Source organism: Pongo abelii, chromosome 16 (genome assembly GCF_028885655.2).
Source record: "Pongo abelii isolate AG06213 chromosome 16, NHGRI_mPonAbe1-v2.0_pri, whole genome shotgun sequence".
Taxonomy (NCBI): domain Eukaryota; kingdom Metazoa; phylum Chordata; class Mammalia; order Primates; family Hominidae; genus Pongo; species Pongo abelii.
In genome coordinates, this window is record NC_072001.2 from 13,847,653 (window position 1) to 13,863,963 (window position 16,311).

The 16,311-nt window shown below is 48.2% G+C and overlaps 1 protein-coding gene across 5 annotated transcripts in view; it reads left to right on the plus strand.

Moving 5' to 3' along the window:
* CYFIP1 (cytoplasmic FMR1 interacting protein 1) overlaps nucleotides 1-16,311 on the plus strand; it is a 112,913-nt gene that overhangs the window by 36,176 nt on the left and 60,426 nt on the right. For all 5 annotated transcript variants that reach the window (XM_024232941.3, XM_054531957.1, XM_054531960.1 and 2 more), the window contains exons 4-11: nucleotides 1,177-1,254; nucleotides 1,457-1,558; nucleotides 2,755-2,936; nucleotides 6,473-6,569; nucleotides 6,660-6,788; nucleotides 8,756-8,860; nucleotides 12,022-12,113; nucleotides 13,253-13,370. In XM_024232941.3, coding sequence (XP_024088709.1) covers nucleotides 1,177-1,254; nucleotides 1,457-1,558; nucleotides 2,755-2,936; nucleotides 6,473-6,569; nucleotides 6,660-6,788; nucleotides 8,756-8,860; nucleotides 12,022-12,113; nucleotides 13,253-13,370 — 903 coding nt within the window. The remainder of the gene's footprint in view (nucleotides 1-1,176; nucleotides 1,255-1,456; nucleotides 1,559-2,754; nucleotides 2,937-6,472; nucleotides 6,570-6,659; nucleotides 6,789-8,755; nucleotides 8,861-12,021; nucleotides 12,114-13,252; nucleotides 13,371-16,311) is intronic.

Sequence of the window (16,311 nt, forward strand, 5' to 3'; positions counted from 1 at the left end):
AATTCCTGGACTCAAGGAATCCGCCCGCCCAGCCTCCCAAAGTACTGAGATTACAGCCTGAGCCACTGCACCTGGACAAGAATATTTTCATGCCATGAAAATATGCTAGAGAAAGCAATCCTTAATGGCTACGTAAACCATTTTGTAAATGTCCACAATTCAACTATTTTTGTGCATTTACTTCATTTCCTCTTTTATGTCATATAATAAAAAAATGCTGTAGGCCGGGCACAGTGGCCCACGCCTGTAATCCCAGCATTTTGGGAGGCCAAAGTGGGCAGATCACCTAAGGTCAGGAGTTCGAGACCAGCCTGGCCAACATGGTGAAACCCTGTCTCTACTAAAAAAAAAAAAAAAATACAAAAATTAACCAGGCATGGTGGTGCACATCTGTAATCCCAGCTACTCGGGAGGCTGAGGCAAGAGAATCACTTGAACCCGGGAGGCAGAGGTTGCAGTGAGCTGAGACCGGGCCACTGCACTCCAGCCTGGGGGACAGAGCAAGACTCGTCTCAAAAAAAAAAAAAAAAAAAAAAATACTGTGATGAACATCTCACTAAATAAAGGCTAGATTTAAGAGCATCTATTTGATTTTTACCAAAGGAAACGATGTTAAAGAGTGGAAAGCAAAAGCAGTTTTACAGCAGTGATGACAGTCCTCTTCCCATGGACTCTCTACCTAGATTTTAAGTGCCGTGGGCGTGCTCCTAACTTTTCCTCCTGCACACCTGGGGCTGGCAGCCCTGCCTCTAGTCCCTCTCTGGGACTGGGAGGCCCTGTGAGCTGGTGAGGACGCCATGGGGATCCTGTGTGTGCTCACACTGGGCAGGGCGTCTGCCCTGAGCCCTTCCTCTGTGTTCCCAACTGCAGGTCTCATGGCCAGCAGGTTGTTGAGGGCTGGGTGGAGCCAAGGTGTAACGCCTGTGGCACCCCTCAGAGATGCCTGCTTGTCACTGACACCCCTCTCGCCTGCAGAAGCCATGGGGTGTTTTGGGTGGTCATTGTGGCCCCTAGCGCCGCACCTCAGCGTCACTAGCTTCTGGCAGCTGTCTCTTGGCACACAGGCCACGGTGCTTAGGATAGTTCGTGGCGTTTTGTCTGGATTTTAGCAACTGGCATTTGCTTTTCATGCTAGTTCCCCTGCCTGCCTTTGATTTGCCCTGTGTTCCATTGCAGAACGAGATGCTGGAGGAGGGCCAAGAATATGCTGTCATGCTGTACACCTGGAGGAGCTGCTCCCGGGCCATCCCACAGGTGCCACGCTCGCCTGGCTCTTCCCCTCCAGCCACACCCTGCCAGGCCCCTGCCACACCACACCCCTGCCCCTGCCATGCCTGGCCCACTCTCCTCCCAGTTCTCACCCCACAGCAGGGTGGGATCACTAGCTCTAGAAGCCCAGCGGCTGCTTCTGGCTGGATCAAAGCCTCTTATGTCATCCTTGTTTCTTTATTCCCAGGTGAAATGTAACGAGCAGCCTAACAGAGTGGAAATCTATGAGAAAACCGTGGAGGTTCTGGAGCCTGAGGTCACAAAACTGATGAATTTCATGTACTTCCAGGTAAAATGGCAAATAATCTGGGGGGTGTGACACCGAGGGGTGGGTTGCTGACCCCTTCCTACCCATCGCTGTCACTGTGAACACCCTGAACAGAGTGCCTGCAAATTAAAGCAACCAGTTTCTGAGACAAAAGGGACCAAGCCTTTGACAGTCTAAAGTTCGTCATGCCCTTTCGGAATCAATGCTCCTTTTGTGGTTCACTTCTCTTCTCTGAGAGCGATTTTGTGTTTCCTTCATGGAGCCTGCTTTCTGTCAGTTTCAAGTACAATGCTTTGACTTTCTGCCAGTTTGTACTTTTTTTTTTTTTTTTTTGAGATAGAGTCTTGCTCTTTCGCCCTGGCTGGAGTGCAGTGGAGTGATATCGGCTCACTGCAACCTCCGCCTCCCAGGTTCAAGCAATTCTCCTGCCTCAGCCTCCTGAGTAGCTGGGATTACAGGTGCCTGCCACCACGCCCAGCTAATTTTTGTATTTTTAGTGGAGACGGGGTTTCACCATGTTGGCCAGGCTGCTTTTGAACTCCTGACCTCAGGTGATCTGCCCATCTTGGCCTCCCAAAATGCTGGGATTACAGGTGTGAGCCACTACGCCTGGCCAGTTTGTACTTTTGATTCGTCTGCTCTTTCAGGTATTTTCTTGCCGTTAGCCTCACCCTTGACTGTCCATTCCTGGTGGTCCTCGCCCCGGCCTTGGTTAGGCAAGAAGTAGCCACATGGAAGGGGCCTGCTGCTTTTTAAAGAAGTATTTTGGAAACATCCAGATTTTTTATGATGGTGTCCTTCAGCAAAGGGAGGAGATGGAACTAACTAGGAGATGAATTTTTGTTTTACCTTGAAAGTTACCAAGAGGAAAAAAATCTCTCCCACTTTTCACTTCTGAAAGTTAGAGCATCTGAATTTTACAGGCGTTTTATTGGAGCATTTTGCTCAGTAATTTTGCTGGAATAATCAGCAAGATTTTGTTACTTCAGTGATGTAGTTGGTAAAGTGCAAGTCAAGTAATGATGGTGCAGAGCAGGCCGTGGGAGCTGCTTTCAGGAAGGGGTCTAGTTGCCCACATTGTAAACACTTGGGCCTGGAGCCTCACTGGGCAGATCGTTTCTCATCGAGGAGCAGTGACTGCAGGTGCTTGAAGCAGGGACATGGGCTTGGCTCCTCACTGACCTGCAGCTTTCTGCCCTCCTGCTTCCTCTGCACAGAGAAACGCCATTGAGCGTTTCTGCGGGGAGGTGAGGCGCCTGTGCCACGCCGAGAGGAGGAAGGACTTCGTGTCAGAAGCCTACCTGATCACACTGGGCAAGTTCATCAACATGTTCGCTGTGCTGGATGAGCTGAAGAACATGAAGTGCAGTGTGAAGAACGACCACTCAGCGTACAAGAGGTGAGCGCTGGCCTCGCGCACCGCGGGCCCTCCCAAGAGCACCCAGCTCAGTGGCCTGCTTTGTGCACAGCAGGTGTGCGTCTTTGTGTGCTGAAGTCGTCACTTCTGATAGGCAGCAGCTATGTCTCAGTGTCAGGGCTGTGTGAGCACCTGCTCCAAGGGATAAGGTGAGGGGAGCCAGCAGATAAGTTCATATCGTGGCTTTGCACAGCTAGAGTAGGCTCTTCTTGCCCTGGCTGTCCTCAAATGTCACGGAGGACCTTCGAGCCCCTGGGAAGACAGACATGCACAAGATGTAGTCCTAGCTCACAGAACACAGGCATCTGGCTCAGGGAGCATCTTGGCAAGGGGGCAGGTGGCCTCTGCAGCCCACCTTGGGCGTTGGGGCTGCAGTCCTCAGTGCCGGTCACTCGCCAGCAGGGGTCCCCGGCACATGAGCACCATCCCAGCAACATGCAGACGTGGCCTATGCACAGTCACAGGGTGTCTCGGGGTCACACGGTGCTTCCAGGTCCTCTCCCTGGTTTTCTTTCTGGATGTAGAGAGCTTCTGGAGAAGCTAGCCTCTGGAGAGGCTGGCAAGACGAGCGGAAGAGGCAGGCATGGCCCAGTGTGCGCTTCTGGAGCAGTGTGGGGCAGTGGGTGGCCGACGGGCATTCGGTGACACTCGGCGCGCTGCCGACCGGCATTCAGTGACACTCGGCGCGCTGTCTGCTAATGCTCTTGCTCTGCTTCGTCTGTGCTCAGTGCTTTTGAAGACATGTTTTGCTGGAATGAGATGCTAATTTCAATTTCCTCTGCTAACTAAGGCATCTTAGCTCTAAAATTAAATTCGAAGAGACCTTACTTTGCATCTGAATATGCTCTAGTTATGTTGCATTTTAAATCATACAACTGTTGCTATGTCTTTATTTAAAAAACCCACTTGGGACAAAATGAGGCAGCAGTAGGAGTCAAGCTAGGTCAGGCAGAATTTTAAGCCTCATTCATGTGAAATAATGCAGTGTTCCATTGATCACCTAAAAATCAGCTCTGCACAGAAGTCTAGATCTTCAGAACTAGAGAAAGGTCTCTGGAGTTGACCTGTGAGCCCCTGTTGGGGCGGAAGTCTGAAGGGTCCCTGTTTGATAACAGCATCTATGGGATTCTAGCATCGAGACTCACTGGTTGGAGTGGGCTCCTGGTCCCAGCCGCCCAACCCAGTCGCTGTGTGATTTTAAGCAGCCTTCTCAGCTGCCGTTTTGGCTTTGTCAGGGAAATGGGGGAGGTGGTTTTCAATATTTAAAAGTATTTAAAAGTTGTGTGTGTGTGTGTGTGTTTTTTTTTTTTTCCGTTTAGCATTAGCACCTTTATTCTAAAGCCTAGTCTGTAAAACAGTTTACAGATGGGGCTGCTGTGTGCAAAGCTGGGGGAAGGAGGGTTTCCCCTCCAGCAGCCCCCTTCCCCAGTGTCTTCACCACCTCCAGGTTCCCCTGAGCACCAAAGAGTGGGCCTGGGGCAGCTCCGTAGCTCTTACTGCTGCCTCTTCCTCTGACCTCTGTCTGGGACCCCTGTTGGTTCACCTTTCCAGACCATCATCCCCACCCCTCCCAAGACCCCCACCACACACACATGCACCTAGCTCTTTTGGCACCTGCTGGTAGTTACTAGTATAACCTTTTCTAAGTGTCAATGCCAAGATAACTCATATGGTTATGGTTAGGCTTGAAGAAAATAGAAAACAGTATCCTTGACCCTTTCCTTAGTCTCCCCACCCATCACCTCAGCAACTACTCAAATCAATAAAGCAAACATGGCCAGGTGCGATGGCTCACACCTGTAATCCCAGCACCTTGAGAGGCTGAGGCAGAAGGATCACTTGAGCCCAGGAATTTGAGACCAGCCTGGGTAACATAGCAAGACCCCATCTCTAAAAAAACAAGAGCAAAAAAAACTAGCCGGGTGTGGTGGCATGCACCTGTGGTCCCAGCTACTCGGGACACTGAGGTTGGAGAATCACATGAGCCCAGGAGGTAGAGGCTGCAGTGAGCTGTGATTGTACCACTGCACTCCAGCCTGGGTGACAGACTGAGACCCTGTATCTATTTTAAAAAAAAGGAAACACGGTTTTTTCTTTTTGAGACAGAGTCTCACTGGTCCAGTCTGGAGTGTGGTGGCACGATCTTGGCTCACTGCAACCTCTGCGTCTCCTGGATTCAAGCAGTTCTCCTGCCTCAGCCTCCCGAGTAGTTGGGATTACAGGTGTGAGCCACCACACCGGGCTAATTTTTGTATTTTTAGTAGAGATGGGGTTTCACCATGTTGGCCAGGGTGGTGTTGAACTCCTGACCTCAAGTGATTTGCCTGCCTCCTTCTCCCAAAATGCTGGGATTACTGGCATGAGCCACCATGCCCCGCCCTGGAAACGTTTAAAAAGGCAAGGAATGTTACTCTATCAGTTAATATTAGGTTTAACTGTATGCAATTGTTTAAAGCCCAGGGAAATAACAGTGGCTTTAAAAAGATTGCAGTCTATTTCTCTGTCTCCTGAAAAGTCCTGAATTGGGTGATCTGCAGCTGATCGAGGCTCTGCGGGACCCAAGGCTCCTGTGGTCCTGTGGTTCCGCTTCAGGTGTTGCCTCCTGGTCCTAGATGGTTGCTTAAGCTCCAGCTGTCATTTCTCCATTCCAGTCAGCAGGCAGAAAGGGGGAAAGATGGGCTCCATGCTTCCTTATGAGTAAACTTTGAGTGCTTGTCAGTATCTTGCATTATATCTCATGGCCTAGTCCTTGGTCACATGGCCACAGCTGGCTGCAGGGTGGGCGAGGCACACGGAATGTGTGGGGCTCCCTGGAATGTGTGTTCCACAGAAATGCAGGGCTCGTTCCTAAGGAGGAAGGGGAGAAAGTGAATGTTGGTGTAGGTTATCAGCCTTTGCCTTGGTAACTTTTAAAACTAAACCCCCAAGGTTCTGGGTTGCACAGACCTATCCTTATGTGGGCGGTATTGTATTGTTGGGCCTTACTGTACGGGTGTAGCTACAAATTGGTGGCAGGCTAGGGCTCTGTCTCAGGACCTTTGGCACCAGTGGTCCCTGAGGTGGCCTGGGGAGGTGTGGTCCAGAGGGTTCCCAGCAGAGAACCTCAGCAGTGCGGGCCAGCTTCATGGCAGGGCTTGTGGGAGTCACGGAGATGGCGGTGGCCCTTCTCAGACTCGGGGTCCAGGAGCCCTGTGCCCCCTAGATGAGGTGGGTGTCCACCAGTGTAGGGCAGAGGCCAGTGTGCAGGGACCCTGCAGGAAGCCCGTCAGCTGTGACCAGCAGGGTGGAGAGCTGTCCCGGGCTGTGCAAGACACGTCTAAGTTGGCAGAAGACTGACCTGGAGTTCAGGGCCAGAGACACCTGAAAAGGCTGAAATCATAGCTGGCTTCTGAGATTGACCCACATTTCTGCAGATGACTGTAGGGGAAAGGGATCCCACTCAAACCAGCCTTTTTTTTTTTTTTTTTTCAATGTGGCACGTTGGTGCATTTTGGGATGAACTCTTTTTGTTTTCAAAGGGCCGCTCAGTTTTTACGTAAAATGGCAGATCCACAGTCCATCCAGGAGTCACAGAATCTGTCCATGTTCCTGGCCAATCATAACAAGATCACACAGGTAAGGCTGGTGTTTGCACACTCAGGTTGATGGGCCAAGCAGCCAGCCGGGCACCGGACCCATGCATGAATCTCTTGCTCTGTGTTTCAGTCTCTGCAGCAGCAGCTCGAAGTGATTTCTGGCTACGAAGAGCTTCTGGCAGACATCGTGAATCTGTGTGTGGATTACTACGAGAACAGGATGTATTTGACGCCCAGTGAGAAACACATGCTTCTCAAAGTACGTGTGTGGGGACACCAGCCCGTGGCACTGCCGAGGGACAGCCTTACTCTCATCAATAGGCTGTGCTTTATCTAGAATCCTTTTGACAGCTGTGTCTTACTTGCACGCTGTCATGTGTGTGAACAGCGTCCTGCCCTTGCACACAGCCTGCACAACAGGCTCTCAACACACCCCACGAGTGTGTCACACACACAACCTGGGAGAAGATGCTGGCCAGGAGGTCCGGGTCAAGGATTCTCAGCTTTTTTTTTTTTTTTAAAGCTGCTTTTCGTTTTATTCTCGAGGCAGGGTGTTGCTCTTGCCCAGGCTGGAGTGCGGTGGCACGATCACAGCTCACTATAGCCTCAACCTCCTGGGCTCAAGTGATCCTTCCACCTCAGCCTCCTAAGTAGCTGGCACTACAGGTGCACGCCACCACGCCTGGCTAATTTTTAAAATTTTTGTAGAGAGAGAATCTTGCCATGTTGTACAGGCTGTTCTCAAACTCCTGGGCTCAAGGGACCCTCCTGCCTCAGCCTCCCAAAGCTCTGTGAATACAAGCTTGAGCCACTGTACCCAGCCTCTTTTTTGTTTTTGAGACAGGGTCTTGCTCTTTCACCCAGGCTGGAGTGCAGTGGTGCGGACACAGCTCACTGTAGCCTTGACCTCCTTGGCTCAAGTGATTTTTCTGCCTTAGGCTCCTAAGTAACTGGGACCACAGGCACTTGCACCAATGCCCAGCTAAGTTTTTGAATTTTTGTGGATATGAGATCTCACTTTGTTGCCCTGGCTGGCCTTGAACTCCTGGGCTCAAGCAATCTTCTTGCCTTGTCCCCCACAAAATGCTGGGATTACAGGCATAAGCCACCACGCCCAGCCTTTAAGCTGCTTTGTGACAGAAGTTATCCAAGATTCTACTTGTCAAGCATGTGATTCCTAGGACTTTGATACCTTGTGTCACATAATTAAAGTAGCCTTTTGTTGGTTCACCATATTCTTTATTATTCTGTTCAAATTAGGAAGGTTTCCATCTGCGTTTCTCACGGGAAAGATGGGCGGCAGCTCCGCTGTTCCCTTTGCTCTGTTCTCCACCTCTGCACGGTGGCCTTGGGGGACCCTTTGCTGGGTGTCCCGCCAGCCCAGCCCCCAGACTCCTCCTGAGCAGGGGAGCACTGTCCACGGAGTGCTTTGTGACAGCAGAAACGTTGTGTCTGCACCAGCTGGTGTGGGAGCCCTGGCCAATGAGCCCCTGTGGAGCACTGGAGCATGCAGGTGGCTAGTCCACGTTGAGAATTTTTAGTTTGTGACTGGGCACGGTGGTTCATGCCTGTAATCCCAGCACTTTGGGAGTTGAGGTGGGTGGATCACTTGAGGTCAGGAGTTTTACACCAGCCTGACCAACATGGTGAAACCCCATCTCTACTAAAAATACAAAAAAAATTAGCCAGGCGTGGTGGGCATGGGCGCCCGTAATCCCAGCTACTCGGGAGGCTGAGGCAGGAGAATCGCTTGAACCTGGGAGGCAGAGGTTGCAGTGAGCTGAGATGGCACCACAGCACTCCAGGCTGGGTGACAGAGCAAGACTCCCATTTCAAAAAAAAATTTTTTAGTTTGCATACACCGAAACTTAACTGGTTACATGTGGCTGCATATTGGACATTACTTTTAATGGCAAAAAAAACCACAATTACTTTTGCACCAACCTAGTAGCTCTAGAATAGCCCTACCGCTTGGGTTAGGCTAGGGTAGAGGATTTGTTTTTTCCGCTTTTAGCAACTGACCTGGAAGCCCAGCCCCGCTTTGTATCCCAGCTTCACTGAGGATAAAATGATGCATTTCACCAGACAAGCAGTCTAAAGATAGATCTTTGTGATCTATTTCAAATTGTGCCTTCAAAGTCGTCAGCTGCAACAGCGTAGGTCCTTATGGATAGTGAAATTCGCAGTTCTGAGCTTTGTTGCATCATTCATTTTGTGGCTTTTCAGGTCATGGGATTTGGTCTGTACCTGATGGATGGGAGTGTCAGTAACATCTATAAGTTAGATGCCAAGAAAAGAATAAACTTATCCAAAATTGACAAGTACTTCAAGGTGAGTTACATGTTTTTAGATCAATGTTTTTATTGATTTGTGTGCACTTTGAATTTTGGGGAAGTGAGCCCCTGTGTGACCGTGATCTATATCAGGAAACGCTGGGGCTGGGTGGAGTCTGGGGCACGCACGTTCTCCCGTCTGCAGAGGTGACCGCGCTTTCTCTTTCCTTTTGCCCTGTGCTGGTTTTGCCTGGGCGGAGCTTTATACAGATGTAATTGTGCTATTTGTACTCTTCTGCGTCCAGCTGCTGTCACCAGCCTCTTGTTTGTGAGGTGCATCCTGGAGGAAGCCCGTAGCTACACTTTGTAGCTTTCGGTTGTGGTGTAGTTTTCTATCTGATGACTACACCGTAACTTATCCGTTCCGATGCTGGCGGGCTCTCGGATGTTCCCAAGTTTTGGCACGTCCAAACAGTGCAGCTCTGGTCGACTGTCCTCTGTTGGGTGCATACCCAGGAGAGGGACTGGGGGTCGCAGGGCGGATCTGTTTTCAGTGTTAGTAGTTACCTGCAGCCTGATGACGTTCCAGCACAGCTGTCCTGATCTGTGTTCCCATCAGCAGTGAGAGAACGCGCCGCTGGTGCCACATCAGTACTTAGCACTGTCTTTTTTGGGGTGGGGGGACATCCTGAGGATGTGTACAGCATTGAGATTTTATTGGCTAGTGTTTCGTTCATGTTTCCCTAATGGCTTTCCATGTTATTAGCATGTTCCCTGTATGATGTGCCACTTCAAGTCTTTTGCTCTTTTTTCCCTATTGATTTATAGTTCTTTATGTATTCTGGATACATGTCCTTTGTTGGACACAAGTGAGTTTTTTTGTTTGTTTTGTTTTGTTTTTGAGAGAGGCTCTCGCTCTGTCATCCAGGCTGGAGTGTAGCAGGCCTTGATGATTCCTCCCACCCCAGCCTCTCAAGTAGCTGGGACTACAGGTGCTTGCCATCACGCTTGGCTAGTTTTTAAACTTTTAGTAGCAATGAGATCTCCCTATGTTGCCCAGGCTGGTCTCGAACTCCTGGCCTCAAGCAGTCCTCTAGCCCTGGCCTCTCAAAGTGCCAAGATTACAGGCCTGAGCCACTGCACCTGGCCTTACGTTTTAATATACATGTATTCTCCCCTAAGAGGCTTACTCTTTCACTTTTTCCCAGCTTTATCAAGGTGTAATTGACAAGTAAAAATTGTATGTTTATGGTATACGGTGTGATGTTTTGATACACATACACATTGTGAAAGGATGAATTCAAGCTAATTTAACATGTCCATTACCTAACACACCATTTTTTTTATTTTGTGATGAGAACACTTAAGATCTACTCTTTCAGCATATTTTAAGCATTCAATGCATTGTTATTAACCATAGCTACTGTGCCATAGATGAGGTCTTCAGAACTTACCTGTGCTGCGGAATTGAAACTTTGTATGCTTTGACCAGTATATTCCCTTCCTCCTCCTTTCTCCAGTAGCCTTTTCACATTCTCGATGGTGTCATTTGCTGAACAGAAGTTCGTTATTTTAGTATAGTCTCATATATGAATCTTTTCATTAGTGTCCACCTAAATAAATCTTTGCAGCCATCCAGCTCATGAAACATTTCTGCTGTGTTAGCTTCTAGAAGCATTCTGTCTCCTTTTTCACCTAGATCTAATCCCCCTGGAAATGACTTCTGTGCGTGGTAGGTGGTAAGGGGTTTCGCGTCCTTGAATCTTTCCCAGTATGGCTCCCCAGTTGGGCCTGCCCATTTATTGCAAAGCCCATTGTTCTGCAGTGCTGCTCAGGTCATGAATCTGTCTGTGGCTCTGTCCACGTTCTCTGTCCTGTCCACAAGCCTGCATCCCTGCTCCAGGGCCACACTGCCTTAATTGTTAGAGCTTTCTAACAGGACTCCTAATCTGGAAGGGTGTGTCTTCCAGTTTTGTCTTTCAGGATAGTCTCAGACATCATCCCTTCACCTTTGGAAATCATGTTAGAATTGATTTCCTGATTTACACACACTATCCCCCAAAACCATTGTTTTTTCTTCTGGAATATTGACTGGGATTGATTATAGATCCATTTTGAGAGAATGGACATTTAAAAAATTTGAAGCCTTCCTAGGCACAAACATGATCTATTTCTCCATTTATCAAGAACTTTTTGTAGAATTTTTGGGGTACTACTTTTGTTTAGAGGTCTTGCACATTTTTTGTTAGATTTACTCATGCATATTTTTTTGGATGCTGTTGCAAAGTATTTCTCTTTAAGTTTTTGTATTCTGATTGTTGCTAGTATATAGAAATGCAGTTGGCTGGGCACAGTGGCTTATGCCTGTAATCCCAGCACTTTGGGAGGCCGAGGCGGGTGGATCATGAGGTCAGGAGATCAAGACCATCCTGGCTAACACGGTGAAACCCCGTCTCTACTAAAAATACAAAAAAATTAGCTGGGCATGGTGGCACTTGCCTATAGTCCCAGCTCCTCGGGAGGCTGAGGCAGGAGAATCTCTTGAACCCTGGAGGTGGAAGTTGCAGTGACCCGAGATCACACCACTGCATTGCAGCCTGGTGACAGAGTGAGACTCTGTCTCAAAAAAAAAAAAAAAAAAAAAAAAGGCTGAGCGCAGTGGCTCACGCCTGTAATCCCAGCACTTTGGGAGGCCGAGGTGGGTGGATCACGAGGTCAGGAGATCAAGACCATCCTGGCTAATACAGTGAAATCCCATCTCTACTAAAAATACAAAAAATTAGCCGGGTGTGGTGGCAGGCGCCTGTACTCCCAGCTACTCGGGAGGCTGAGGCAGGAGAATGACATGAACCTGGGAGGCGGAGCTTGCAGTGAGCCAAGATCACGCCACTGCACTCCAGCCTGGGCGACAGAGAGAGACTCTGTCTCAAAAAAAAAGAAAGAAATGCAGTTGATTTTTTTTTTTTTTATGACTGTGGATCTAGCAACATGGTAGGTTAATTTTAACATTTGAATAGTTTTTATAGATGTTGGTTTTTAAATTGTATTTTGTTTCTGTCAAAGCGAATGTAGAAGTTACTTAGTTTTTTTTGTAGTGAATCATTTGCAGAGGTAGCATTCAAACCAAAGTAATTATTAGCATTAGTCAGTTTCCTTGTGCTTATGTATTTGGTGACTAAATATACATAATGACTCTATTTTTTTGTTCTTTGAATACAGCAGCTCCAGGTGGTTCCGCTATTTGGGGACATGCAAATAGAACTGGCAAGATACATCAAGACCAGCGCCCACTACGAGGAAAATAAATCTCGGTAGGAGGAGAGGAAAGCTGCCTGGTTTGAGCTTTCGGCAGTGTCCTCATTGTGTGGTGTTCAAACATCCTGCTTATTTGTCTAGAGATAACACTGTTAACATTCTCAGCCTGGAACTAAATGTCCAGTATTGTAGCCTTTGCCTCATGTGGCTATTTACATTTAAGTTTATTGAAAAATACAATTGAAATTTTAATTTCCTTATGACAGCCATGTTTGAAATGTTCGATAGTTAGTGGCTACTGTGTTGGACAGCGCAGATAAAGAACACTTTCATCATCCTAGGGATGCCTATTGGACAGTGCTGGGTGATAGTCTTTATGTTTAAAAAGGTTGTCTTAAAAAAAAGAAGAGGGTGGGGCGTGGTGGCTCACGCCTGTAATCCCAGCACTTTGGGAGGCCAAGGTGGATGGATCAGTTGAACTCAGGAGTTTGAGACTAGCCTGGGCAACACAGTGAGACCTTGACTTTATGAAAAAATACAAAAATTAGCCGGGCATGGTGGCACACGCCTGAAGTCCCAGCTACTGAGGTGGGCGGATCTCTTGAGTAGTTTAGGAGGTGGAGGTTGCAGTGAACCGAGATTGTACCACTGCAGTCCAGCCTGGGCAAGAGAGCAAGACCCTGCCTCAAAGAAAAAAAAAAAGAGACTGACGGTGTGTCAGATGTGACATCTGCAGACCATGTGGCCCTAAATTCTAAACTGTGTACTATCTTAGTCTGTGAAGAACTATAAAGATCCTCAGCACAGTTCCAGATGCTGGCAGGCACTCCTCCCCACTGCAGACTCTACAGAGCCATCTGAGCCCCAGGGGAGGCTTTCATTGACTTTTGCCAAGCACTGTGCCCGTAGCCAACCTGCGGTCACCATTCAGCCATGATTTTGACAAACGAAGTTGCACCTCAGTCTCAGGGGTCAAGAAACCTTTTCAGTAAAAGACAGACAACAAATATTTTAGGCTTTACAGGCCACAGGTAGTCTCCATCGGATATGCTTCTGTGTTGTTTTTTTAAACAACCCTTTAAAAACGTAAAAGCCGTTTATGTGGCTCTGGCGCCAAACAGGCGTCCTGAGCTGCCCCAGTGCCGTAGCCTGCCGGCGCCTCCACAGGTAACGCGGGTGCTTTCTCTCTGCACAGATGGACGTGCACATCCTCCGGCAGCAGCCCTCAGTACAACATCTGCGAGCAGATGATCCAGATCCGCGAGGACCACATGCGCTTCATTTCGGAGCTGGCGCGCTACAGCAACAGCGAGGTGCGCCCCGCGACCTGGAGCCGCACAGGCACCCGAGGGTCGCCTGTGTGTGTTTGCACCAAAATCTTAGTTTTAATTGCTTTGAAAAACAGTTTACTACCAGATACAATCATATGTCACATAATGACAGGGACAGGTTCTGACAATTGTGTCATTAGGCAGTTTCATCATTGTGGGAACGTCATCGTGTCCTCATGCTAGCCTGGATGGTACAGCCTGCGGCACAGCTAGGCTGCAGAGTACAGCTGATGGCTCCTAGGCCACACACCTATGGAGCACGTTGCTGTGCTGAAGACTGGATAGTTGTAACACAATGGTATGTATTTGTGTATCTAAACATATCTAAACATAGAAAAGGTCCAGTGAAAAGACAGTATTATAATCTTATGGGACCACCATTCTATATGCTTGTCATTGACCAAATGTGGTGCATGACTGTACTTCAGAAGCACCCATTATAATTGACAAGGCAGTGAAATTAGTGTTCTCTCTGTTCAGCTGTACAAAAAGCTTTTTTTTTTTTTCCCCAGAAAAACATTATAGGGATCCCAAGAGAAAGGACAGAGACGAGATAATTAATTGATTAAGTGGCATTTCCTAGTCTAGTGCTGTGATTCCAAGCAACTCGAAAGATGGTTGGAGAAGGGAGGACACTGGGAAAAGAAAGAGTGATTCTGACCTGGGGCCCCTGTAAGCCTAGAAAGGAAGAAGTCCTGAGGCCAGAGGTGAGCAGGAGCCTCTGGGTGACTGTCAGGAGACATCCCAGGGGCATTGGGTCCATGTATCCAGGAGGTGGGCCTAGAGTTGGGTGCAGAGAACAGGTGCTTTCTCTTCAGTTCCTTCCAGCTTTGCAGCTGGGTTTGCCATGTCAGCATTTTGGTCACTCCCATTCTCCTCACTCACCCAGGTTGACTCTGAGCCAGCACTGCTGGCATGTCTGTGCTGCAAATTGCTGGCAGGGACTGCGGGTTTTAGGGCATATACGCAGGCTGCTTTGCTGGACTGGTTAGTCCGTCAAGGGTCTCAGGAGGACCATTAACCTTAGCGGGGACAACTCTGTGGATGTTGGCCCCACCCACTGCAGGACGATGAGCACCCCGTCCCCCACCCTCCATGGTTACCAGTCATCATGTAACCAAACTAACTGACAACCCAGTAGTCCAGGTATCTTGGGGCACCTGCTGCTTCTAACACAGACCCCTGGCAAGTGTTTGGGCATGTCAGACAAGGAGGCTGTCCCGGGTGAGTCAGTGAGTGAGTGGCGAGCCAGTGGGAGGCCTAGGACATTACTGTGCACTGCTATGGCCTTTATGAACACTGTGTGCTTAGGCTGTGCTAAATTTTTTAAAAGGCTTTTTCTTTCTTTAATAATGAATTAGCCTTAGCTTACTGTAACTTTTTACTTTATAAACTTTTTACTTTTAAAAAGAGCTTTTTGGCTTTTGTAATTAACACTTTGTTTAAAACACAAACACATTGTATACCTGTACAAAAATATTTTCTTTCTTTATATCCTTATTCTATAAATTATTTTTCTACTAAAAAGTTTTTGTTTTTTTCCTTTTGAGCTTTTTCGTTAAAAATGAAGACCCAAACACACACATTAGCCTAGGCCTACACAGGGTCAGGATCATCAAAACATCACTAGGCAGTAGGAATTTTTCCACTGCATTAAGATTTTATGGGACCACCATCATGTATGTGGTCTTGTTGACTGGAGCATCCTTAGGTGGCATCTGACTGTAATTGGTTCTCTGGCATCGTCTAAGGTAACAAATCAGTTTTTTTCTGAGTACAGTTTTTTTTTTTTTTTTTTTTTTTGGGTGAGACGGAGTCTTGCTGTGTTGCCCAGGCTGGAGTGCATTGGCGCAATCTCGGCTCACTGCAAGCTCTGCCTCCCGGGTTCACACCATTCTCCTGCCTCAGCCTCCCGAGTAGCTGGGGCTACAGGCGCCCACCACCACGCCCGACTAATTTTTTTTTGTATTTTTTTAGTAGAGATGGGGTTTCACTGTTTTAGCCAGGATGGTCTCAATCTCCTGACCGGTGATCCACCCGTTTCGGCCTCCGAAAATGCTGGGATTACAGGCATGAGCCACCGCACCCGGCCTCTGAGTACAATTTTAAAGTGATTCCACTTTAGGTTTGTTGATTTTCTTTTTTCTGAAAGCTGAACATCCTGGTGAATGACGCCAGCATAATTTGATTTATGTCATTATGTCATAATCTAGTCTTTTTTTTTTTTTTTTTGAGGCGGAGTCTTGCTCTGTTGCCCAGGCTGGAGTGCAGTGGTGCGATATCGGCTCACTGCAAGCTCTGCCTCCCGGGTTCATGCCATTCTCCTGCCTCAGCCTCCTGAGTAGCTGGGACTACAGGCGCCCGCCACCATGCCCAGCTAATTTTTTTGTATTTTTAGTAGAGACGGGGTTTCACCGTGTTAGCCAGGATGGTCTCGATCTCCTGACCTCGTGATCTGCCCGTCTCGGCCTCCCAAAGTGCTGGGATTACAGGCGTGAGCCACCGTGCCTGGCCTTTTTTTTTTTTTTTTTTTTTTTTCCTGAGACAGAGTCTCTGTCTGTCACCCAGGCTGGAGTGCAATGGTGTGATCTTAGCTCATTGCAACTTCCACCTCCTGGATTCAAGCGATTCTCCTGCCTCAGCCTCCCAAGTAGCTGGGACTACAGGCGCACGACACCATGCTTAACTAATTTTTGTATTTTTAGTAGAGACGGGGTTTCACCATGTTGGCCAGGATGATCTCCATCTCTTGACCTTGTGATTTGCCCGCCTCAACCTCCCAGAGTTCTGGGATTACAGGCATGAGCCATCGCGCCCAGCCATAATCTAGTCTTAAAAGAGCAATGCCAGCACTACTAATTACAGTGACTAGAAATTGTTTTACGATTTGTTTTGCAGGTGATTTTGCCCTTGAACTTGTCAC